The sequence below is a fragment of the Ochlerotatus camptorhynchus genome, unplaced genomic scaffold (genome assembly GCF_037179485.1).
Source record: "Ochlerotatus camptorhynchus isolate MF236.1 unplaced genomic scaffold, CSIRO-AGI_Acam_v1.1 ptg000196l, whole genome shotgun sequence".
Lineage (NCBI taxonomy): Eukaryota > Metazoa > Arthropoda > Insecta > Diptera > Culicidae > Ochlerotatus > Ochlerotatus camptorhynchus.
In genome coordinates, this window is record NW_027040686.1 from 1,469,077 (window position 1) to 1,496,592 (window position 27,516).

General features: G+C 38.7%; 1 protein-coding gene across 1 annotated transcript in view; it reads left to right on the forward strand.

Annotated features, from left to right (window-relative positions):
• The first annotated feature begins 13,012 nt into the window (after positions 1–13,012).
• Msr-110 overlaps positions 13,013–27,516 on the forward strand; it is a 53,238-nt gene continuing 38,734 nt past the window's right edge. Inside the window, exon 1 of the mRNA XM_065223769.1 lies at positions 13,013–13,533. Coding sequence (XP_065079841.1) covers positions 13,441–13,533 — 93 coding nt within the window. The 5' untranslated portion in view covers positions 13,013–13,440. The remainder of the gene's footprint in view (positions 13,534–27,516) is intronic.

The window sequence follows — 27,516 nt, forward strand, 5'->3', positions numbered from 1 at the left end:
TATTGTATTATTTTCCTCAGAAGTTAAATACTTAGGAGTAACTTTAGATAGTAAATTCTATTGGAATGTATATTTAGAGTAAGTAATACAAAAAGCAACCAATGCTCTATGGATTAGTAAGAAGATGTTTGGTATGAAATAAGGACTCAAACCGAAAATGTTACATTGGATATATTCGGCTATAGTTAAACCAAGTTTGGACTTCGCTGCATCACTTTGGAGTTTCTACAAACACAGGGATTTCTCTTTACGAAGATGCGATTCATTTGAGTGTTGTTTGAATAATGATTCTTTATTTCAGTTCAATATCACAAGTAAGTTCCTTAATTCTAGTATTTCTGTAAGTTTTTCCTATCTGAGTATTTTTCACCCTTTTGAGATGTTATTCGTGAGTTCCCAATCTTGGAAATATTTTTAACTAATAGCCCAATTAATTTCCATCTACTTTGCGGTTCACAGTTTTTCAATTTGAGTAATGTAATTATTTTTTTATAATTTTGATTTTTTTTTTGTTAATAATAAAATATTTGTTTACAGTTTATATTTTTTCTTGAAAGGCACAATACTTGTCCGCAACTTCGCCGAAGACACCATCTCGATCAAACAAATCGTTCGCGAGATATATGTTTTTTCTATTGATGCGTATCATTTTTGCATAAGCCCTTTTCAAGTGCTAGTCGTGTACAAAACTAGGGAACCAAACATGTAAATTGACATGTTGAACGAAAATAAACAACTGTGTAAAATAACAAGTAATTCTAAAAACATCGATCCGAAACGATTTGCGAATCTGTGTGCCATATGACTCTATAGTTGTTATGTTGTGTGCCATTGGTCATATTTCGTCGAGTAGATGTGAGTTGATATGTCGCTTGATTTGATTATGAGCGATATCAAATTTGAAAATACGGAACCATAATCCGGAATATTCGGAACCGGTTCCATGATGGCCATAGGGCTCTGTGTTGTTATTTTGAGTGCCAGTGGTCATATTTCATTGAGTAGATGTGATTTGATATGCCGCTTGATTTGCTTATAAGATATCTAGATAGAGCTGGAATTAGGGCGTAACAGCTTTTGTAAATGATACGTTATTTCGATGATTTCTCGAAAGTCACGGCTCTACCTGGAACATCGACATCACCATCGAGTAGGGGAAGACTTACCCTATCCGATGGATATGTCGGTTTGCGTAGGCGTGTCTTGAATTTCTAGAAATCAACAAGAGAAGTCATTGTTTACAAAAGCTGTTACGCCCTAATTCCTGCTATATCTAGATATATAAAATTTGACCATACGCACATTTGATCAATAACACCAAATAGACGATGCTTTCACATGCTTTTAATTTACTAACCTAAAAATGATGTAATTTACTTTAGTCTTATTCTTCTTCTTCTTATTTTTCTCCTTGTTCTTCGCATTTCAAGCTTACTGCTTATCGCATATTAGCTTAAGGCGTGCATTTCAGATTTAAAAAAATCAGTCGTCATTTTTAAACTTCTTTCTATTAAAAAAAAACTGAGTTCGAATCTATACAAAACATGTAATTACATCGTGCAACAATTTAAAGGCCTTTTAAACCAATGCAATAACTGATAACAACCTTTAACGAAATGGCATAATTTTCTAACGGTAAGTCATACATTTAATTAAAAGAGTGATTATGAAAGAAATTGAACGCAACTCCAAACGATGTTGATTAACTTTAAAGTAAACTGATGTCAATCTATAAAATAATCTGTCGTCACTTCTAACAAAATCGGTTACAAACTTTAGCAATGAAAATTGGTACTGTTTAATTCAAAACTCGTTGCAGTTTGAAGTACAAAACTACTGCTTAAAAAAGGCGAACTTCCATACAAACTTGATAAAATTTGTATTGGAATTTGTCACAACTTATAACGAAATTGGTCACAACTTTGAAATCACATTTCCCAATGAAAACGTTTTAACGAAATTGAAATTTTCATAACACTAGTTAATAAATAAAAGTTAAAAAAATTAACTTTAATGACCAATGATCCTTACGTATAATCGTGGGCTGAGTCCAAAAATGTAGCCATAAAAAATCTCAGTAGGATAGCTTTTTAAATACAGCTAACGATATTTTACTTTAAAAAAAGTTTGTTTTCTAAAATACTTATATCTCCGGCTGTAATAAAGCTATATCAATTAAGTTTGCGCCAAATTAAATATCAGAAAATTTGCTTTCGATCCACTGGACATTATTTTTCAGTTAGATTAGTGGTATAGGTTTGGTTTCAAATTATTTTTACAATTTTATTTCAGTACTTCTCAAAACTCACCAAATAATTCACATTGAGTTCATTTCACAATTCCTTTATCGATTACCTCTGAATTCTAGTCCAAAGTCCTTTGAATTCCCTCAAAATTGCTTTGGAATCCTTCTTAGAGATTCGTTGAAATTATGTTTGACCTTTGAGGATCTTTGCACTAGAATCCTTTTTTATTTTTACTAGAATCCTTTTTAATCTTTGAGTGCTCGCACCGCTCTAAAAAACAAAAACAAAAACAAAAAACATCATGAACTTGGAAACTCGCTCAACGTGAATCCGAATTTATATCAATAAAAAAAATGTGTAAAATTGTTTTGGAACCGGTTACTTGGTGGATATAATAAGCTGATTAATGTTATTCAACTGCGTCACTAATTCTCGTTATTCCAAAGTTGGTAGAAGAGTTCAAAGGTTTTAAAATCCCTTTGAAATTTGTTTCAAAATTTTCCAAAATGAAAACATTCTGTTTTTTTCTTCTCTAAATTGAATAAAAATTAAAATACATTTTTGGCCCGAATGTTACCACCAAAGTAAACCCTAAACAAACCTTTTGGATGAACATCGTGCCGTCCGTGACTCCTAACCATCTCGGCGAAAACATCCACTTCCATGTAGTAACCGTGGATTGAGCGGCTACATAACAACCAAAGCCATTGAATCCCGATACATTTGATTCGAATATGTATGTAAACACGTGTTTCGCCAGCATTTCAACTACATCGCTTGCCCCGCCGTACGCCACCTCCGGCGCTGGTCGTCGTTTTATGCTTTTTGGACGGACGGCAATATCTGCCGGATGGATGCCTTTAATCGTGCGCCACGATTTTCAATCGAAATGCAATCGCGACGCTTGAAGAGCACCTCGTAAGCTCAGCATAGTACACGTGGAAAGAACTGCCTTCTGCTCTGCATTAAGACGGCGACAACGACGACGAAGATTGTTCGAGCTCTCTACGTTACGACCATAAGCCGAGTGCGCATTTTGGTTGGATATACTCATGCAAGACTGAGTGCCAGTCAGTGTAGAGAAACACTTGTGTTCATAAAACTGCAAGCTCCATATCGTTTCTCGGAATCCGCGATCATTGGTCACCGCGCAATGAAACGAGGGAATCCGTAATTACTACGTTGCAGCTAATTTAATTTCCAATATTGCTGCAACGATGACTAAATGAGCTGCGGGGTGCATCAAGCGGTCAGTTAGATCTCTATCGATGCAGAGGCCCTTCTCCTTTCACTCGGTGCCACGACCGGTACTTTGGCCCCTGGCATCTCGAGAGGCCTCTTGATCTCGAACACATCTTGCTAGAGCACAAGATCTGGCGCAGAGATCATCCGTCAGCCACAGAGACGCCATAGGTGCAGTCAGGGGTGAAGCAAGAAGAAAGGCTCGCAACGCCATAGTCCTGGGCACATCCACGGCTCCACATAATTGATGATACTTCACTCTGTCGAATGCAGCTGCGAGGAGAAATATCGCTTCATGGATTATGGTACTGCGAGTGGAAAACTGGTTTCTCAGGCCCCATCGACGAACAGTTCGGTTCACGCAGGGCATTCGATGGAGATTTCTTTGACTCGGGACGGTGCAATCAAATGTAACTGTCGCGATCACGCGGTGGAGATCAGCTGAAGGAACTCTCCAAACCGGTCCACCGCGATCCACGATGACGTCTCGAGTGGGCGGTTTGAGATCAGTATTGTTTTGAGAGCCACCCAGGGTAAACTCAGTAGCAATAATTCCAAATATTGCAATTATTTATTTCTTTTGAGGTCACAAGTTTTCAGGAAATTGCTTGAAATTTCACACAAATTTATGCAATTACAACAGATACCAAAAATTGCTCGCAATTACAGCAATTGGTGCATACCTCCCTGACCGATCATTCCATAAAACCACTTTCCTATTTACAACTCGTTGACGTCTTCTTAATCCGCACCAACCAAACGCGGGAAAAGTGGAATAACATTCAGAAACCTGCAGCACAGTGGTGATCTTCTGGCGGTTGGCTTTTCGCTCTTATTTTCCCTTTCCTTTTCTCACCCCATTTACAATGCATTGACTTGGTAATGAGTTGCTCCAGCCCAGTACTTGCACCAAGCCAGCAAGAGTCCATTAAATGAAAGGGAAAGGAAGACCATGGTCGCTTCCTATACTTTGGCTTAGCTGCAGTTCCAGCCAGACGCCGAGGTCCCACGAATCATGAAGGGAGTTTGCCCTGGGCTTAATGTAAATCGAAGTAGGTACCTACAGAAGACCCACGGGATCATCGAGTCCATACTGAGCACCTATACACAAACATATGTGGATGATTGCCTCCAAGCTGTGGATGTTTACCTCTTTTCCATACGTACATGGGTTTTCGTTGTTTACACATGTGTTATCATCATGTCTGAGCTGGTTGTTTACAGATTGAATGAATTCCACCTATTCTACTGTACGAGATATTGTGGAAGTGTTGCGATGAATGTTTTCAGGTTTTTTCATGGAACAGGAATGAAGATAGGCTGGTGAAATTTGAGTGAGCTGGTTGAAAAATAAGTACGATACTTTTTTCACTATGACAAAAAAAAGGTCAAAAATGGGACCACGCATCGTTTGACATTGAAAATTAAATAGACTTAAAAAATGGGACAATGAGAAAATCCAAGGTTGCAAATGTCCATTTCGCATTTCCACAGGTCTTACTTGCAAGTTACAAGAAGAGCTTGTAAAGTATGTGCATTTCCACTTCGAATTTTTAATTACATAAATCTCGGAAATCAGTGCTCCATTTCATTTGAAATTGCTGCTACATGTATGCTGTGCAGTAACAGTTTAAATGTGGCACGTGTCGTAGAAGCCGATATTTGTGCACTTAAAGTTTCGAAGTGGTTCCGAGAATAAGGATGTCACAGCGATTCACCTTAAATACCGAACATAAATCATGCGCTTGGAGATAGGAGCTGATTTTGCATTGCTATCCCATATCTGAAACAAAATCGCTTAATTCGAGAATTTTTACATCTTTCATGGAGTTTTGTGGCTCAAAACAAGTGCTACAATAGCATGCGCCGAATGAGTTTGTGCGAAAAAGCCTTTATCGAATTACCTAAATGAAAAATATTGGGAATTCAACGGCAAACAATTTTAATATTGAATGTCCCTATAATCCCCACTGTGCACCAGTGGGTCACGGGCTGCCCTTAGGTGGTCCACAACAATTCATACAACTTGGTAATGTAAAAAAAATCGTGCGAAATTTACCTGAGATTAATATTATGATAATCTTAATTGAGCTACAATAACAACATAATGATTTTATTTTGCAATTCCAAGATAATTTTGGCATATTAAAGTCAGTTTGGAAAGTCTAGACTAGAGTCTGTATACAAGAGACACGTCAAAAAAAACAGTTGAAGTCGCATATTGCTGCAACCTCCGGTGTTCCCCAGGGCAGCAATTTAGGACCATTGCTGTTCACAATCTTCTTCAACGATGTGACGCTCCTCTTGCCGAGTGGTTGTGTGCTCATATACGCCGATGATCTCAAACTATACATTGTTGTCAAGAACGTCGAGGATTGCCGTCAGCTCCAAGCAATGTTAGACCAATTTGTTGATTGGTGCCGCTTAAACAAGCTTTCCGTCAGTATATCAAAATGTGTGGTCATGACATTTAATCGCACAAGAACGCCAATCGTATTCGATTACTCAATTGATGGATTTGTACTAGAAAGAGTAAAACAAATAAGCGACCTAGGTGTAATGCTGGACCCTAAACTTACGTTTGACTTACACCGTTCAATGGTAATCACTAAGGCTAATCGTCAGCTTGGTTTTATATCAAGAATCTCAAGAGATTTTTAGGACCCGTACTGTTTAAAAGCACTGTACTGTTCACTCGTTCGTCCGATTATCGAGACTGCATCTGTTGTTTGGACTCCCTACCAACTTTCCTGGAACATCAGAATAGAACGTATCCAAAAAACATTCATTCGTCGAGCATTAAGACAACTTCCTTGGAGAGATCCACTAAACTTACCTCCGTATGCTGAGAGATGTCGCTTGCTAAGCATGGACACGTTACAACGACGGCGACAAATTCAACAGGCAACATTCGTCGCGAAGTTATTAAGTGGTGAAATTGACTCTACCCACTTACTCTCTTGCTTGAACTTTCGTGCGCCAAGCAGATTTCTACGCTCAACGTTCCTATTGCGTCAAGTCTCACACCGCTCTTCTTTTGGACAACATGAACCTGTTACGAGTATGATTCGCACGTTTTCTACAGTTGAAGAGTTGTTCGAGTTTGGGGAACCTGCTGCTCAATTCCAGAGACGTATTATTAACTCCAGATACATTTAGTATTTGTTATGGCTTCTGGTTCATTAAGACTTATTGTCAGATGGATGTATTAAATAAAAATAAAAATAAAACAGTTTTCGAAAGGTTTCCTTCCCTTTCACTTTCAGCCAAAAAAGGGCTTCTGCATCAACTTCAAATGACTTCTAGCGAGAAAAAAATTAGTGGCTGTAGTAAATCATTATAACATTGATTTTGTCATCTTAACAACAAATATTACAAATTTTCATTTCTGGTCATTACCCAACGTATCCCATCAATTTAAAGCTCACTGCTTGTTTATGATCATTTGTTCGTTTATATTTTATATTTTATTACAATACCATTCGTGGAGATTTCATTGCATCGTAAGGTTTAGTTAGTTTGAACAATAGGGTAGCCGGTTTGTCAGTTCAATAGATAGACTTGGCTTCACTCTTGGCGTGACTCATTATACACTGACTCTAGTCTAGACCATTTTGGCTTATTTTTGTAATTTTTGGCGTTTTAGAACCATTTTGACTTCCCATGAGCGTTTTCATTTTGAATATTATTATAAGACCTTTTGAATTTTATTATACACTTGATCACGAGATTTAAACTTGTGACTTCGGCGTGAGAGGTATGGATGTTAACCACTACGCCGGGGCAAAGTGGTCGGAGGAGTACCACATCACGGCATCAATTATTAGTTCCTGGGGGCCTTCATTTGGTGACATCAATGTAGTTCGGAAGTCTGCCACTAGGGCGACGCTGTTGCTAACTTTTTAATAAAGCAGTAGAGAAGGATGCCGTCCTGGGCACATTTTTAGAGTATGTCATTATGAACATCTCTTTTGAAAATACTGGCTTTGTATGTGCTGTAATTTATAAGAGTTTGAACATTTTTTGAAACAAAAGTATCTATGGCTAACATTTGCACAAAACTCACCTATTTGTACTTTTATGGTGTACCTTTATTCTGCATATTTCTTTCTTATATCTTAGAGTATAACTTACTTTAAGCTGTTTCCTGCGTAGTTTTTGCTTTGATCACAAACTAACAACACTATCTGGTTGGGGAAATATTACTCTTTCTGATGGTAGTGTTAGTTTGCGTGGGAGTGCTAAGAGTGATTAAAGCAAAAACTATTATGTCAAAAAGTTCAGACAAATTGACGTTTAAATCTTTGTTTACAACACATTTAACAAATTGGAATCTTTAACGTTTTGAGGTTTCAGACTAAATTTGTGATATCTCACACTAAGAAATAGCTAAGAATTCCGAGCTTGAAGAAATATTAAAAATTTTACGAGAATAACTCGATATTATCGGATTAAATTATTTAAATTATTAGAATTTGATTAATAAAGGAATATTGTTTTAAGTTTCCAATCAAATTCACGATTATTTATCGATTTTTCTCGGCTCTTCCTGTTTTTTTTTCGGTTCTGTGACCACCCTGTATTAATATTCAGATCCCCTACAAATTTGAACGGTGCTGTGTCATTAGGCCGCATTACCTTGGGCAACATGGGTCATGAGGCCAACGTATGTTGGATCGAATGGGTTATTAGCACAGGGTGTTCTTTGAAAGGTCATGGACTATGGAGGCCAAGCGGAATAAAAGCCACTCTCGCTCTAGTGCCATTCTCGGAATTAAATCTAGCAGGAAAAAAACTATAAGGGACAGCCCTATGGGGTTGTACGCAATGATGACGGCGGACTACGTGTTCTTATATAATAAATGATTTTTTTTTTAACTACAGCAGGAACTTGTATTTTGTGTAGGAATAGCTCAAAGTTCTCTCTCTTTATACTCTTTAATATGACTATCATTGCTCTGAAAAGAATCTTTTGATATGAAGTTTAGATGGAACATGTTTGTGTAAATTCAATCAGCGATTCAACCGGTTCAGATGTGACACGCTGAAAGTAAGAAACAGTTTGTTACCAAGTACCAGAATTTTCCGGTCCATGAATAGTTTGCTGTTTCTTTGTTTTCTCTGGCGAGTTCGGCTGGTCTTCTGCTTCTGGTCGTACATAAAAGTCTTTATTAGAGCAGCAATTTGCTGCTTGCAATTGCATGAACCAGAAATGGCAGACGGACGGCTTCCTCTCAAACGGCGAGTCAACGTTGTCGTCTTCAAAATTTTGAAGATAATAATGACGATGAAATGTGATTCACCTGAGAGATGATACTACAGGGAAAGCCTGTGATGCAATTCAATAAATAATACGGCACTGGACATCGAACGAAACACTAGATGCTAAAGACACCACCCAATGGGAGGAGTTTCGGTCAGCTACTGTATGGACGAAAGCAACAATTAAAGGCATATCAGCTGAAGTCCCTCCTCTTTTTACGGGTTTGTCCCTTGTCAATCGGACATGAAAAAATAATCAATTTTTCGAAAGCGAGAAATTCAAACCCCACCCATTTTTAGTATTTTATCATACACTTTATATGCTGTGCCTTTCAACACTAAATTATGCGTTTTATAGAAACAGCCGGTAGGATATCAGTGTCGACCCAGTTAAAGCTCCTCCCCTTTTTAGTCCGGTTAAACTCCTTCTCTCAACAAGTTGGTAAATATTAGCCTTTAGCAGAAAGGCACTTAACACTTTTTGTGACGAATTTATGATCATGTTTCACGTCATGTGTTATCTTTACCTGTTCAGATAAATTAGTACTTTTATTTAATTTCTTCACTGCACTAAATCAAACGAGTAGAAATAAGAATGATGTCGGTTACGCGTTCGAATAATTGAAAATTAGATAAATATTTAATCGGATAGCTGGAAAAATCTTTACAATTAATAGTTATTCGAATCGTTGGACTTTTAAGCATTCCTAGAAAATAGTGTAATTTCATGTTTTTTGGTGGTCCTTCAAAAAAAGCGAACAGCAGAATTGTAACCAGCAAGTGTAACCCAAGAACCAAAAGCAGTACGATGCTAGTTTTTATTGCTATGACGAATACTGAATTAAGGGGCTTAGAAGCAGAGGGGTGAAAGTCAATTCTCTTAGTCGATTTCCTCTTTTGATGACCATGACTTCACTAACCTATTACGAACTATTTCTGCTATGCTCTTCTATCATCCAGAACAACAAACGTATCAATGAATGTGTTTGCCGTCGAGTTATTAACGAAATAGAAACGATGCAGAGAATCGATCAAAATCACTTGCACCCCTGCTTCCAAGTTAGGTTACAAGATTACAACTCTGGAGAGCATTTTGTGTGGTCATTGGAGGCGTGTGGTTCTGAATGTGGCGATGAGTGTGCAAAATGTTGCGCAATTACATCCTCCCTATTCGCACAAGCCCGAAGATCGGAGGCAAATGCCACTTCGACTTGTTTCGTCTACTAACAACTCTCTGATGACTGTGTTGGGGAAGCAGCATATGCATGTACGTAATTGGTGGATTTGTTAGTTATTTCGACGCTTTTGGACAATGCTTGACATTTACAGACTTTTTCAATAGTTTCTTGTTGAAAATCAACAGTCAGAAACATTTTTATCGATGGAGGGAAATATTTCTGATCGATCGGTGATACAATTATTGAAATTGGTCCAGCGACAGCTGAGTTATTAACGTTCAAAATCTTTCATAATTTCGTTACATGTTCCATTTTCGGTTTTCACAAAGTGTACCCCCATATAGAAATCACAGGCGTAGCCCTACGTCAAAAACTAATAACACTCTAGAATTGCATCCAATTGAGTTGCCATCTTCAGTGAAGGATTTGTTAGGACCTGTAGGACAAAAGTAAATATTTGATAACTTTTTTCACAGTAGTCCAATCAATTTGCGGTATTGAACAACGTTGTTCTACTTAGTTTTCCCAAGTGCAATCTTATATTTGATCAAAATCTAGCAATTTTTTTTATTTTGAAAAACAACATAATTGTTTTGCTATATTTGTTTAAATAAAACGTATTGTTTGATTCCAAATCAAATATCTTAGTGGCTGAAAGTCTGCTTGTAATCCTCGATCAAAGCACGTTTCTGCTGTTCATCTTCAATCCACTCAAACGACGACGATATTTTTTAGTTTTCTAAAAATAATATAATTGACTTGGAAAAGATTGAATTGACCACTCCGGATGATAAAAGTGTTGTTATGAACGAATATTCAAAAATTAATACTAAAACCGTGAATTTCCGGTAAATTTAATAAAACTTCGTACATCTCAATTGTTTGAAGATGTATAGCTTTTATATCTTCCACAACTATTCTTAAAATTTTACGTTTAACAACTTTGCCTAAGACAGCAAACCTTTATCTTGCGAAACGAAAAAGTGAACCCAAGTGATACCAACACTTGAACTATTTTCATCCATCAGTTCTAACTAATTAGTGTTACCGTGCCGATTCAAATTTCGGACACTTAAACTCGAATTTCGGACACTTTTAAAAGTTGATTATCTCGGTCGAATATGATCCACATGTCTTGTAAATTTTAATTTTTTTTTTGACTAGTGCCCTCCACGATCATCTAACATTATTACTTTGTTTCTAACTGGATGTAATATTTAATTAAAAATGAAAGTGTCCGAAATTTGAATCGTCCGAAATTTGAATCGTCCGAAATTTGAATCGGAACGGTATATATTTTTCCCTGCTAGATTTTATTCCTGGCCCACTTCATTTTACTGACAGTGCTCTTGCTCTATTGCCACTTCCGCCCACTGCCACTCGAAATAACTGCTCATGTTTAAAAGAAGCCAAAATACTCGATAAAAATTTTTTAGGAATAAATTATGAAAAAAGAAATCACGAGAACAATTTTATGAAAAAATTCTTATAAAGTAATACATGCAAAAATGAATAAAATAAAAACCTGGAGTACTATCATTCAGAAGAGTAATATTCCTTGGAATAAGTGGTCATGTTTAAGAAAAGGGAAAATCTCCTCAAAATGATGCATGAAAACAAAGCCAAACATCAAAAGTACAGTATGCTTTGAAAGAACTGGTTATTTTTTAAAGAGATTAACATATCGGCCTGATTTTGTAGAGTCCATTTTTCCATCACACTTCGAAATTTCAAGAGCACACAACTCAAGATCTACGAGATTCATACATCTGCAAATTTCAGACATTGCTTGCTTCTCCAAAGCAAACAACAAGTAGTAGTTTCTCAGCAACGTGCATTCACAGAAACTTTAATATTTTTGCATGCGAAATTGCGAAATGTAACACGAAAAAAGACGCTACAGGGAATCACCTTAATGAGGGATACAATCAGGAAAAGTTTTTATGGGTAAACCTTACATAAGGTTCACTAAAAAATGCGAAATATTTATCTTTTTTTTATCATATATTTTCATAACTTCATACAATTTCACAAAACATACATTGAACATTAAATACATTAAACATTGCAAATAGTCGAATCGGTAAAACTTTATTCATCCTCTGAGGTTGCTGTCAGCTAAGAACCCATTCGGCCAAACGTTCTAAGGCCTAACGTACTTCGGTCTAATAATCTGACACCAATTTGACCAATTTGGGAAGAATTTTAAAGTTTGTATGGAAAAATGTATGTTAAGGACAAGATAGGTGGAATCCATAAGTGGTCAATGTACGGCTGATTATCTATGTAAAATCAGTCATGATAACGGCCATTTGTGGATTCTATAAATATTATCCTTAAATGAAAATAATATACGAGTTTGCTTGTCAAACATGTACATTCCGCCGGTGGTTCAACTGACAATTTTTGTCCAGAGCTGTGGAATTGGATTCGTAGTCGAACGCATGTTTGAGCATAAGGAGTCGAAGTCGGAGTCGGCCCGTTGAAAATATAAACTTTTATTGTTCTGGTCCAATCTATTCTCGAACGAACAGTTTGTGTTCTTAAGAGCCGTCCACTTTCTTGTTTAACAAACCGCGCATGTTAATACTATCCATACGTCCACCAAGTCCAAGAATTTGTAGAAACTGGAAAATGGAAAAGTTTGTGGAGTACCACAAACGTTACGCAAGTTGTGAAAGTTTGCGTTTTTTAAACCGGCAAACAAACAAGCAACAGGTGATTCTACCGTACTATTCCGCAGAGTTTACGCTGCGACAGCTTCGCATATATACAAACGCGCTTGTGCACGACAGAATGTATATTTCTTCTCCGCGGAGGTTTGTGGTTTGTGTATTTATATGCAAACATCACGATCAGCCCGCACGGCACGGTTGAGATCGCTGAGTTGCACATCTAGCCCCAAACCAGCCAGCTGTAAGTGGTGTGTTGTTGTGGGGTCTGCATGCTGATGTGTGTGTTGCTGGTGGAGGCCCTCTGTATTGGTCCACGCTCGGTGTGCTAGTGCTTACGCGATCGCATGGAAAGAGAAGGAAAGGAAAACACCCCGCGCGCACAGTCGAGCTTATTATATTGTTCAAGAGCTATTTCAAAATAATTCAAACGTTTCGCGACTGTTCACCAGTACGGACGTCCAATCAGCCAAGCTAAGCTTCCCAGAAGTTGATCGCTGTTTCTCAACTCGGTTCTTACTTGTCGACTTCTGTTCCCCTTTGGAGAGATTCTTGGAAGGTGTTTGCTTCCTGGAAACGAAAAGTGTCGCGACGAAGATAGTGCGACCGACAGGGAAAAGACAGGCTTATGCGATCTCCTGTTTCGCGGTAACATCCGGTTGTCGTTGTTTGATTTCCTTTTTCCTTTGAACGTGTGCGAGTCGTGAGTCCAAGAGGTTTGCCATTCGGAAACCGGAATAGAGTGCTTACGCCCGGATATATTGTGATTGAATCGAAAAGTTACTCGCGTGAAAACCACTTGCATCTTTGCGCAGTACACTCTCAACGACGTGGTTCAAAATGATGGAAAAGGAACCGGATTCGATGGCGGTCACCATGAAGCAGGATTATGCCGCCAGTGAAGTCTACAGCACAACGAGCGAGGCACCACCTGTAAGTGATATAAATTACTTTTTTTTTGTCATTCGACTGTTACAACTCTCTCGTGCTTTTCCCTCGAGTGGGTGAAAATCGGTGGAAAGCGACTAGCGAAAAAAGTGAAAATTTTCCATCCTCGGAACGGTGATCATTGAGTAGGAGGCCGTGTCGCAGTGCAACACAAATTGTTGCAACGAAACACTCGAAAAAAAAAAGCTCTCTTACATCCCAACCTATAGAGCATGCAAACGCGCACCGTCGTCGTCAGCCGAGATGTTCTTCGAACCGATGAATTTTAATTGTATTGTTTTCCGATGGAATTAAGGTCATCCATCGTTTGTGACGTTCGACGGTGCGATCTGATGCGCTGCTGAATGTAGGTACCTACATACCCATTTCAGATGATGCTGGCAGCGGCGGCTCTAATGTTGACTACCTTGAAAGCTTCCCCCGTCTCAGCGGGTTCGTCGCCATCCGATTCGTGCTTAACTGTGCTGTGTGCCTTAGAGTTGTTAGCGGAGAAGAATTCTGCCACTGAGTGTTAAAAACAACAAGTGAGCATTTAGAAGCACACGAAGCACAACACCTCTTCAATAGATGGACGGATGGATGGTTGATGGATTGTTCTTGGCGTTCGCAGCATCACATGATGACTCGTTGGGTAGGCGGGTTCGTACCCATATGGAATGTTTGCTCAAACCTAAGGTGCGAGAAAGTGTGATACGAGTAGTATAATTGAACAATTTATATAATTGGCTTTCGATTATATTAAGTTACATAATTCTTCCGAATGTTTTCACGAGATCCATTTGAGGATTTTGTAGTTGAGTTAAAACGGCACATTGAACTTTGAAAATCATACTGCGAAAGGTTTGTAAGAAAATATTGAACCTGAAAAAAGGAGTCATCAACTAATTTTTCCATTAAGATAAAGAAAAGAAAATTTCAATGCAAGAGCAGATACTGAAGTTTGATGTATTTGTAGCCTTTTATTTTCATTTATTTTTTGTATTTGTCGTTTTGTTTGCACAGTACAAAACGAGAGGCTATAGATATAAAATAGGTTTCTTAAGCAATTTAAATAAATTGTTCCACAGCTTTGTCGGATATTGTACTGGTACCATGTCCGCAGACTATATCAATATAGAGCTGGAATTAGGGCGTAACAGCTTTTGTAAACAATTACTTCTTTCGATAATGTCTTGAAAGTCAAGGTTCGCCAATGCAAATCAACATTAACATCAAATAGGGTCAGGCTTCCCCTACCCGACAGTAATGTTGGTTTGCGTGGGCGTGTCTTGAACTCCTAGAAGTCGAAAGAAGTCATTGTTTACAAAAGCTGTTACGCCCTAATTCCAGCTCTATCTAGATATATTTTTATAATGTATAAGAATCTCAAAAAAGCTGCTTCAATTGATCGGTCATTGGCCAGTGCGTTTCTAATGTTGGTCAGGATCCCATAAAGCTCCCTAATTCCCTGGAAACCTGGGCAGTTTACTAAGAGGTGGTCTTCCGTCATCGTTGTGTTGCAAATATCGCAATGTTTTCGGAACTAAATCGCTCTCCCCATATTATGGGTCGTCCGAGTATGTTCTGACCGGAGACGAGAAAGAATCAGTTGGTCCTGACGGTTTGGGGAATCCTGCCCATTGAAAAGTATTCGCTAAGTGAAACACCTTTATCAGCAATGTCAACTGAAATATTTTGCTTCCAAAACAATGGTTTCAATTAAAGTACACTTATGGGGCACTTAAAGTACATATACCGTTCACTAAGTGAAATTTAAACATAATTGACTTACGGAACATTGCGTGTTGCGAAAAATAAGCTAACATAAAAATTACGAAATTATAAAAAAAAAATTCCTTACAAAATCTGTTCATGTCGCGAAACATTACAAATTCTGCATACTTTCCATGGAAATATGTAATATAATCTTACATTTTCCTTTTGGGTATAGTAAGTTTTATAATATGATAGGGTAAATGGATGTAATGTCGGCCTAAATGCCCCTAATTTGGGCCCAAATATAAATTCAGCAATCGACTAAATTTTCAATAGCGACCAAAAATATCCATTAATGCCGTCCCAATGACGCGTTCATCGAGATAAAATTGATAAATAGCAGATTTTCAGCGATGGGCCCAATCTTAGATCCATAGGCCAACATTAGAGCCATTTCCCTTACTAAATACAGTATAATAAATGCTTCCAAGAATAATAATGTAGGTTTATGTAGAGGATGTCCCACATCAAATTGCATCACGAAAAAAAACGCTGTAGAAAATTACCTAGTTGACCGATCCTTTTCAAACTTTCAGACAATAAAATATAACCCATTAGTAAGCTTTTGGCATATTTATTTTATTTAACTTCAATACCATAACCGTACGCTTAACTTCACTCATTAGGTTCTGTACAACATCTGGCTGCAGCTTCTTCTGTACGGAAACTCACCTTTTCTCATGTCTTCCTCAGATTTGACCTCCTTGGGATGCTTCCGTACGGCCTGCTTCATAATAGCCCAGTATTTTTCGATGAGCCTTAGTTCCAGTGCGTTGGGGGGGGTTCATGTCCTCGGGTACGACAGTGACCCCGTTGGCTTCGTACCACTCCATGAGAACACTTGAATAGTGGCATGAAGCTAGATCCGGCGAGAAGATCGTAGGGCCTTCGTGTTGCTTCAACAGAGGAAGCAGACGCTTCTGTAGACACTCCTGGAGGTAGATCTCCCCATCTCCCCCCCCCGGTAGTCACGAACGGCGCACTCCGTTTGCCACATGAGCAGATCGCTTGCCAAATGATGTATTTCTTGGTACGAGTAGGGCGGTGAAGAACAGTAGCCCCGGAAGCTGCCAGAAGCCCACCTTGACGTAAGTCTCATCATCCATGATGAGACAATGAGGCTACGTCAGCATCTGGGAGTACAGTTTCCGGGCCCGTGACTTTCCCACCATATTTTGCCATTCGTTACGATTTGGAGCCTTCTGCACTTTGTACGTATGCAGTCCCTCCCGGTCCTTGCCTAGCTGAACGAAAGACTTGGACAGATTCAACTCTTTGGCCACATCCCTGACCGAAGAAATAGGATTCCTCTTAAACGCTTTCACGACACGCTTGTGATCCTGATCACTAATAGAACATCCATTCTGACCACATTTCTCCTTCCGTTCGATGCTCAGAGTATCGTAGTAACGTTTAATCACACGACTTACCGTTGACTGCACGATTCCGAGTTGTTTTCCGATGTCCCGATGAGAGGTTGAGGATTTTCCAGGTGCTTGCGCAAAATCAATTCGCGACGTTGCTTTTCGGGTGACGCCATTTTTTTCCAACTTTCGAAAAACTGACAGCGATAAACAATACACTCTAAACTACTTCTACTTAAATTTTAAAGAGAAAACACCCAATGGGTAATTTTCTACAGCGTTTTTTGCGTGATGCAATTTGATGTGGGACACCGTGTACAATAATCCAGAAAGCATATTTATGAGCGACAATACAGAACAGTATTTTTTTCATCCAAAAATTTGATTCCAGACCGATTGACAGTCGCAAAAATGAAGTCAAAACCAATCGAAACCGATCATGAATTCTTACGCTCAATTGCACATGTTTTCCGTGCCCTCCAGAACTGCTCACAGTGCAACAGAAGCTCAAAGCAAATAACATTCGCTTTTCAATTAGAGATGCAGTGACATACACACACGTGGCACCAGAAGTGTTGCTTCTTGACTGTTTGCCATTTGCTGCCGATGCTACCGATGGCCAACTTTTCTAGCCAGCGCACTCCATCACGGGGCACCACTTGTAATTGAATTGCAAACTACATCAATTCACGCCGTGACCTCTCGAGTAAAACGGCGACGAGAAAAACGGTGATGGAATTGCATTTTGGACCCTTCTGCATGATAGGAAAAAGGCCGAAGGCCCCACGTCGTCGTCATCATCGTCGTCGTTGTCTAGGGTGACCCAGTTTTCGCACGATCGAATCCAATGATCTCTGTAGGTTCTGTATTTTAAGCGGGGACCGGAGGCTTAATGAACCCCTGTGTGCACAACTAACCAGTCAAGCGTTCGTTGCTGTGGCACTCCAATGGAACCGTTTTGAAATTCAATAGATTCGAAGACGTCCGTCGTCGTCATCAGGATCGATGCTGACGCGTTGGATGAGCGGTTGCAGAGGAGTTCGACGGGCACGATTCTTGACTAATGAGATGACGATGCTCTCTGCGCGAAAGATTGGTGCTATGAGAGCCAATTAAAGCTAGCCATATTTGAACCACCGTTGGCTTGTTTTGATGAGTGCTTAGATTCGCTCGAAATTGACAGGTTCGTCTAATGGCTTCGATCGATCGCTCAACGATGTTTGCATTACCTTGAGCTGCTTCGGTACCGAATTATTCTCCTAATACGGACGAAAATATTGTGCTCTGTTTGCAAACAATCACCGCTACAGTTGGCAATCAAATATCAAACCTTCGTGGGATGGAAAGTTTTCACAGTAGACTATCACAACTTCCGGTTCAGTGATGCTGTTGTCCCATCGAGTCGTAAAATACACGATAAAATCTCACGCAATGGGCGCCAGGGAAATTTTCCATCGCTCGCAAGACGATGACAGCGCGCGGCACCAACCGGGTATAAATTGTGTGCACTTTCGCTCTCGATTATGTACCGCTTGAATGAGCCCGATATGGCGCGACAGCAAATTTCCAAAAGTGCATGGAGCCAAGAGCTGAACTCAAACAGAAAACCGGTCACCACTTCACTTCCCGGTACGGCTTGACGTAAGCGTGGGAGTTTGGGTGCAAAAAATATACTGAAGGAGATAACTTTTACTTTCGTTTCATCCAAAAATAACCGCACTAAACTGCCTTTGTCAAATAATAATCGAAAGCGGAGTGCTCAGTGAATTAATTGGATTCCGAAAACTCTCACGGCTTTCGGCCAGATTCAGAGTTTTTTTTGTTGTTGTGTGACTCTAATGTGAAGCATCTGGTTCTTTGTTTTGTCAAAATGTTATGCGTCTTTTCAAAGCATCAATCGTATCACACGTGAGTTTGGTTTTTACATGCTCGCTGTCAGCTGTTAGCAGCTATCTTGTCCCATTTGGCTGATGCGGGATGAAGCGACCGTGACATTTTTACGTTGGAACGTTTGTCACGTTTCCACTATGTGACCGGAAAGTCGTTAGTTACGGTGGGCAGCGATTCGGAGAACAAGCACCTCCTCTGTTCGATAGCGAGTGGTGATAACAGCCTGGGCTACTGCTGTTGCTACTATAATATGGTAATTGCGGGTAGTGATAGGTCGCCCATAACATTAGGCAGTTACGTGAGTTTGGGACTGGAATGTACAACAACATTCTAGTTTTTTTTTATTGTCTTCCCTGAAAGATTTGATAGTCGTAAAATTACGTGAGTCATTAGGTATCTTTTCTTAAAGTTGACCACTGCAATCAACTCATATGAATGTCCGAGCTATAGAATTTTAAATTTATAAAAATTAAATTGAAGGAACCATTAGTGATTGGCAATTTTTTAGTTAGTTTTTGAACAACTGTAAAATTCAGTCATCTTATAAATTGTAAAAAACTGATTTTTATTACTAAATTTATATAGACGGTGTTTTGATCATGAAAACTTATAAAATGCTGAAATTGTTCGTTTCATTTCGTGAGACGGTTATTTTTAGGTTTCTGACTTTTTTCGAAAATCCAGTAAAAAACTACAAGGGACAGCCCTATGGGGTTGTATGCAATGGTGACGTAGGACTACGTGGTCTTATATAATAAATCTTATTTGTTAACTGCAGCAGGAGCTTGTGTTTTGTGTAGGAATAGGAATTTGAGTGGGGTTATCTCTGTTTATACTCTTTAGTATGACGCGATTGACATAGATGGCCCACAGCGATCAATAGCGCTGCGGTTTTTCCTCTTTCTATGGATACTCATGTAGGCTGCAGCTTGCTTTCGTTGTGTACTGGAGAACACCTCCACTCACCAGGCGTTGATTGAATAAACACCGTTTGGTGAGACCGGATGGAATTGAACTTTGAAATCTATGTTAGGGAAATCGCTTTTCGCATACAATCGGTGATAATTTTAATTATCATAGCAACAGTTGGATATTCGTGAAATTTTCAATAGTGACATTTTGAAAAATGATAAAGTCTTTAATTTAAATATTTCTGATCCAATGGTGATAAAATTATTAAAATTGGTCCAGGGGCAGCTGAGTTATTAACGTTCAAAATCTTTCATAATTTTGTTACATGTTCCATTTTCGGTTTTCACAAAGTGTACCCCCATATAGAAATCAAAGACGTAGTCCTATGTCAAAATTAGTGACCCCAGTAACATAATCTTCGTGTTAAGGGAGTAAGGAGCCAACAAACATTAAAAGCTGGATGGCAGCTTATACCGGAAAAAAAGTGGTTTAACGTTCATCGTGATAAATTGATGAATTGATTATTATTGTCAACAACAGTCAGACTCGTTGCCAAAGCAAACCACATATTCAATTGGTACAGCATTTCTACCTCCAGAATCGAAATTTGAGCAATATTTTCAAATTTTATTTTTTTAAACAAGTACTCAGGATTCTAAAGCCAATTCGTTAGTATTATGTTTAACAGAAATGAAAGCATTTACACTTTTTTTTAACATTGTGACCGAAAATCAGTATTTTGATTTGGGGCTACTTTGATAACACTCGATGAATGTAGAAAAAAATGAGTGAATCTCAAACAATTTAGTTCTTGAAATATGAAACATTCAACGAGTAAATAATCAGAAAACATCATAAGCAATAAGAAGACAACATTAAATTTGTGATTGCTATGTATGACATACATTTCATAAGTAAAAGCAATTGAATACTTTTTCAAACAGATGAAAAACAAGATTTTTTTTAAATATTTTTGTAAAATATGTAACACATACTACATAAAAACTACATACGATATCAACGGAAATACTCTAAGCAACAATATGGAATAAATGTTTCCAATTTGCAAAAGTGCACAGAGTCAATTTTATCATTATCAAAGATCAGTGTTGGTATTTATCATTTACCATCACACGCAAAGAGTAGCGCTTCAACCCAGCGTAGATAAATTGCGTTTGTTTTGAAAATCTTCGCTGTTAAGTACGAGCGTAATAAACAAATGAGTTCATCATACATCAACGAATACGCGCCAACCCAAAATAGTCAAAATCAAAAACGATCCTCAAAAGCAAAATAATCAAATTCAGATTGGGCAAAATGATTATTTTGAATATTGTCGACGCCTAAAATCTCGATATTATCATCAATTCAGCACAGTGTTGGCAAAATCATCAATCAAATGATATTTTTCCGCTCTCAATATCACGCGTGATATTGGAACAAAATATCATGCTTGATATTGATTTTACAAGCTCCTTTGATATTGCGAGACTATTCATAACGTGCAAAAATCAACCTGATAGTTGACTCGACACAAAAATGCTTCCGTTGCACCTCGTTTTCTTAGAAAGAGAAAATATAGTTTGCTATCCCTTTTTACACTTCACCGATGGCAGACACGAAGTGACTGCTGCCAGCCGTTATAGAAGCTTCGGTTGCGTTCCGGTGTAAAGCAAAAATCATTAAACTCAATCTCACCACAGTGGTGAGTTTTGTTAGCGTGATATGCCGAGCTGCGATATCACAGCTTGCAAAATCAACCACAATTGTTTGCTGGTTGATTTTTTTTGCATTGGTGAGATTTGATTTTTTGATATTTTCCCAACCAACACGACACGTTATTCAGCGGTATATTTGTGTAAAATGAAAATAATCATTTTGCATTTGATCCTCAAAATCATGCCAACCAAGATGAAGACGAATATTAATATTGACAACAACAGAGGCGATAATGAACATCCAGCCACGAATGAAGAAAAACGAATGTCGACTTCGATAATCAGGGGATGCCTTGATTAAGAGAATGTTGTTATGTCAACATTCAAATTCAAGCAGGTTTAGTCTATCTGCTAAGATTTCATTTTCAGCTAAATTGAGTGCAGTAGACATGATTTTTATCAGCACTGTCAAAGATACCCCATTTTACGGTACTTAAAGTTGTAGTCTCATTTCCGTGGTCAAAATTTAACAAACGTGACAACCCAAGTATAGAAGCATTTAATCAGTAAAATGATACAACATCATTTCTTTCAACATAGAGAAGATAAGCAATAAGTTGCAGTACTGATGTCCTAGAAGGAGTGCCTATAATGATATTTAAATAAAGTAAGACAGTTCCTCCACTTACCTCCAGTGACTTACCCAAATTCGTCAAATTCTTCATACAAACTTTATACTTTTTGCATTCCCTGATATTTTCATCAATACTATGATGAGTAAAATATGTGTGCACTTAATTTTAAATAACATGTTTGAGCACATTCCTTGTAACAGACACATGTAAAATATGTAATTTCGAAATGTGTAGGATTTCAAAATTTCCCATACAATTTTAACAATTTTAATTTCGACACATGATCCTCGCAATTGTAGTGATCCTAGTGGACTCGATCAGAACAATGTTTGAACAGCAAAGTGTGTTTTCAGAAAACAAAATTATACATGCTCGATCCGGGCTCGAAATCATAGTTGACTCCTTTCAGGGACGTCAGTTTATTTGGATGGCTTCATGTCGCTGGGCGATCGTCGGTCACAGTGGTTTATTGTGATTTAAGGGGCTCCATGGCTTAGTTGCGACCGATTTTACTTCCTGAAGATGTTTCTGTGATATAAGGAATGCGGTGGCCTAATGGCGACCATTTTAATTACTGAGCTGCTAGGTTCAATCCCAGACTCCATCGTGTTATAAATTTTATAGTATCGCGATGCACTAACACATCACTAGCTATGGTAAATTCTGGGGACTCATTATGAATATCCAAACTAAGTGATTTTATACGAACGCTAGTATGAGTTACATAATGTGGGCCCCTGGACCCTTCCTAATAACAAAAAATCCTCTCATGACCACCGTGAAGATGAAGATACAGTGGTAAACTTGGTCTCTAGTAACAACGGTGATTAAACTAAAATGTCTTCCCTTCCACAATGGCCGCACAGTCATGACCGGCGTCATTACTGACAGAATAAAGTAATGAGTTTTCCAAACATGTATAGTGAGCATGTTCAGCTTAACCCAAGCTTCATTCATATGGTTTATTGTGCAATTTTACTAGCTATGTCAAAGCAACTACGATATGTCCCGCCATTCAAGCTCTAGTTCAAGCAATACAATTTGCTCAAACGCACTTTTCTCTGCCAACTATCACCACCTAGTGCGTTAGTTTTGAACTAACTTTTTAAATCATTATCAACCATTCAAGATTGTTCGGTTGATTGAATTATATCTCAAGTAAAATTGGCAGATTCTTTTCGTCGACTTTCTTTTTGCATCCCTACGGTCATGTATAGACATTTACAGCTATTTTGAACAGACACTTCGATAAAAGAAGCTATTATCTAGCATTTAATACGGCAAACACGGCAATATCCTGTTTTGTAGCCAAATTATTAACGAAAGAGAAAGCCGATGAACAGAATCGATCAATGTTACTTAGGACCTAATCCATTGTTCGGCTTGAATGTTGTCATGTGAATAATATTGCCAGGGACCTGCACCTCTTTCAGTTAAGTTTCTCATCATTACCCAAAATAATCACTCAGTGAGAGAATCCTAAACTAATTCATCCAGCTTCAAGAAGGTCACTGCTTAAGACAGTTATCATTTATACACCCAACCGGTGGATGTAAGATTCGCTTACAATTATGTGGGATTCATCATCAGAGGATGTAAGTGGAGACCGCATGAACCGAGGATGCAATATACCTAGCTGCGGTCCAATGCAAGAGAATTGGAGACCGAAAAATGTGGAGTGTATTAGTGAGTGAAATGAATTATGCCGAAAAAAATAGGAAAAAGGTTGCCGACTGGGACTCGAACCACGAACGTTGTGATTATCAGACCTGTGCTTTCTCCACTGCTCTCTCCATGCTTCTGAATATGGATAGCCTAAAAGCAGAGATGAAGCGCTCATTTTCTCGCATACTCGACTTCGTATGCTTTTTCTGCTGGAGAGATTCGAGGCAAGTGTGTGCGTCGTTCTGCCATGTTATACATAAAAATCAAGGCAAATGCTTGCTTGTGTAGATGAAAGCACAGACAGAACACGAAATAAAAAAGGCAAAAAACCATTACATCGCCTGCAAGGTCAACTTCTAACATTCGCTGCGTTGTTCATATACAGAGGATGATAGGAAATGGAACTAACATTCATTGTAATAAATTTTTGGTTTGCGTGTATAGCCAGGCTCTCGTGGTATTGCATATTGAGAAAGTTCACATAAGTACTGCTTAGTGAGAAATTTTTCAACAAAGTTGTCCCTCTGATCAATATTCCCGAAGACTGCAAATGTGTGTAAAGTCAAGTCAATATCTTGGGATTAGTGTTTCCATTTCCCGGCCACTTTTGGCTCCTCGGGAAATGAGGAAAAGCTGGTTGTTCAGATAGTGTGGAGCTGGAGCATCTCCGAATTTTCTTCCGACTTCTTCCAGATTTTTGTTTACGACCACTCTTGCGAGTTTCTTTCCGAAGCTATTTCCGAATTCTCCCAGAAGTCTCTTCCAGCTTTCCTAAAAATTTTCATATTTCATCTGAAACTTCTTTTAGAAGTCCTTCTGGCCTCTACGGTAGCTTCTTTTGACTTCCTCTGGAAGGTTCATTCAACTTCTTCAGCAAGTTTCTTTGAACTGCTTAAACACTTAATTTTTTTAACTATCGCCGTCCTCAGTGGTGATCAAAATTGTGATCAAGTAGTTCCTTTCCTTATATATCACTACACAGAAAAAAATTCTGAATTTTAACTATCGCCCAAAATCTCCCCTCGTTTAATTTTGAGCTATACTTGGCATAAGCAGGGAAATCGTTTACAAGCTTGAATACAATATTGCTAATTTATGCAAAATTGCGCTTAAATTAACACGAAATATCGTGTAAATTTATGCCAAGTCTAGCGTTAAATTTATGTACGGTATATCTCGCAGAAATTTACATGAATTTTTCGAACGGTGTAGCTGAGTGCGCCCGGCCTTGCTTGGGATTTAATATTAGCTTGAGTTTATGCGCCAGTTAAAAAAAAGCATGCTATATTGTACGTAACCCCCCCCCCCCTCTTATCTAAGGGGCTACCCTTTACGACCTCCACATGCCAAATTTGGTTCCATTCGCTTGATTAGTTCTCGAGTTATGCAGAAATTTCCGTTTCATTTGTATGGAAGCCCCCCTTTACATAGAGGGGAGGAGTCTCGAACCATCATAAGAACCTTTCATTGCCCCAAAAACCCCTGCATACAAATTTTCACGCCGATTGGTTCAGTAGTTACCGAGTCTATAAGGGTCAGACAGACAGACAGACAGACACCATCATCAAATTTCTTCAAACTTTTATTATTACTCCTCCAGAAGTTTTTTCGACATCCTTGGAAGTTTCGTCTGTTTGTTTTCGCATGGAAATGTCTTCTGGCGTTCGCAGAACATTTTCCTGGACGTTTCTCATTTGGTGAATTAATTGTAACTTTCCCCCAAAAATACGTCTAAATTGTTTCCCGGGAAACTGGAACAGATTCCAGCAGAAGAATCGGTAAAATTGATCGAATAGTGTCCGAGATCCCTGTCTCCCAAGGTAAACAAATTTGGTCTCGGGAAAAACATGTTCAAAGATTTGAGTTATATTTAATTGCGTTTAACACAATACTCACAGAAACTTACATTCATTCTGCTGCATACACAACATTCTAGATGGTACAAGGGTGCCGAAAGCGCAGAAAAAATCGATTTTTTGAAACTCATCAACAGATGTCCCCCCTTAAGTTAAGTATCCCTTCAATCGATCGTTCTTTAAACGATCAATTACCAGATACCGGATCAACAGCTGACAAATGACCAGTCAGAAATAGAATTAAATTACACAGTTTTAGAAAATGACTCATCGCTTTGTTCTAGCTGCACGATGGCAATCAATAACACTCAAATTACTATCTCAAAAATGGAAAGCAATCAACGAAAATCAAGAGTCACTTCATTGTTTGCGATTCAGTCATGATATAGCATGTAATGAAGATCATAAAGGAAAAATTTAATACACATAATGAAGACATATTCATTACGTACACGTCCATCATCGCTTTCTGTTATGAGGCACGACGATTACTCTCTTAACCCCATCCAAATTTAGATTCCTAATTACGACTGCCAAATCCACGAGTGGTAACCTCCCACAGCAAAAATAATACCCTCGGCGTGCAGATTAACCTTTCTCTAATTTGCCTACAATGACAAACTCCGAAAGTCGCAAACAACAACAAACAGGCGCACGAATTAAACCGTTTTGTACTGAGCCTAAACCTCACTGTGTGAGGCCAAACATAAAAATGTCGTTACTTATTACCAAGATGGAAAGCTCCCTCCGCGTGATCTTCAACAACAGCAACAACGCTGACGCGATGGTCGCCGCTGTGTGGGAACTGTAGGTTTTCTTTAATACCCTTCTCACGCGAAAAACGACGACGACGACGACAGCACTCGCTCAGCTTGTGGTTACCTAATTAATCAAGCACGAATTGAAATCGAAATCTTCGCATACACACACACACACATTTACTCCACACCAGACACAGTCAGAACGGCGGTGGAACGATTCGATTGTTTTTGTGGAATTGTTTTTTGCTGCTCAGATTCGTAACAAATCCCGTGTTCATAACGAAGCGCGTGATATCGTAAACCGGCACTAATGTTGCCTTCGTGATGCGCTGAACGTACTGAACGACGTAATTTGTGCACGCGCAACATCGCCGAGAAGATGCGCAGTGCGAAATTGCACTTTCCCGCTGCACCCATCCAGGTGGCAGTGGATCACGTTTTAGAGTCGAGTGCTCGGTGGACAATAAATCAGGGATGATAGTAGTATTGGATTGACGGATACATCAAGAAGCACTTCAATATTAATTGACCAAAGAATTCTTTCAAACTTGTTCACTTGAGATTATCTAGGGTATTACTCAATATCCTCTATAGACTTTTTATTATTTATAATTCATTTATTTATCAAGGCTCAACTGTGAAAGCTTAATGGAGCCCAAATTCATATCACTTTTACACTGTTTATTAATACCAAAGTTAGTAGAAGTGGGCGCCGAGAGCTCTATAGACTTGCAAATTATATTCAAGTATTTCTAAAAGCCTATAGCGATACAGACAAAAAGCTCATTTGCACATTAAAAGCTCCATTAAACGGAGGCCATATCCTCAAATATCGAACAACCATCAAACCAATCATCTCACCTCTAAATCACGCAATCGATAATGACAGCACCACCAGCAACCGCGAAAACATACCAAAATTGACCATCTTTGCGTACATGTGCGTCGTCGTCACCTCCCCCATCATCATTAGCAATTTTTCAATGAGATGAGGTTCTCAGATTTCACCTTGCAACGACTGTCATCATCAAATTGGACGTGAATGGACACTATTATCTCTTATTCGTAGTAGCATCTGCGCGAGGTCCACGCTCATGGTAGCTACTAAAGATTTCAACACCCCAGCAAGTGACGAACCTTCGCCGGGAGCTCGAAAAAAAATGACATGAATTATCTTGTTCTCAGCCCTCCTCCTCGGCATAGACCGTCACCGTTCACTTGCATATTACAAACCGTCAGCAAGTGGTTTTTATGACCTCCAATCTCAGACCCACTACACTGGTTTACGAGAAACAGGCTGACTGATGAAGTTCTCATCCGTTATCTTTGCTGCGCGCCGACTCCGAAAAATCGCTTAGGTTTTTGAAAGGTTTTATGAGCATTAATGCTAATTGCTTGAAGCGTGCACCTTCTAAGTGGATTTTTCCTCCTAGATTCGGCTCAGCTTTCGAGTAGTTATACAATTCAGCTGA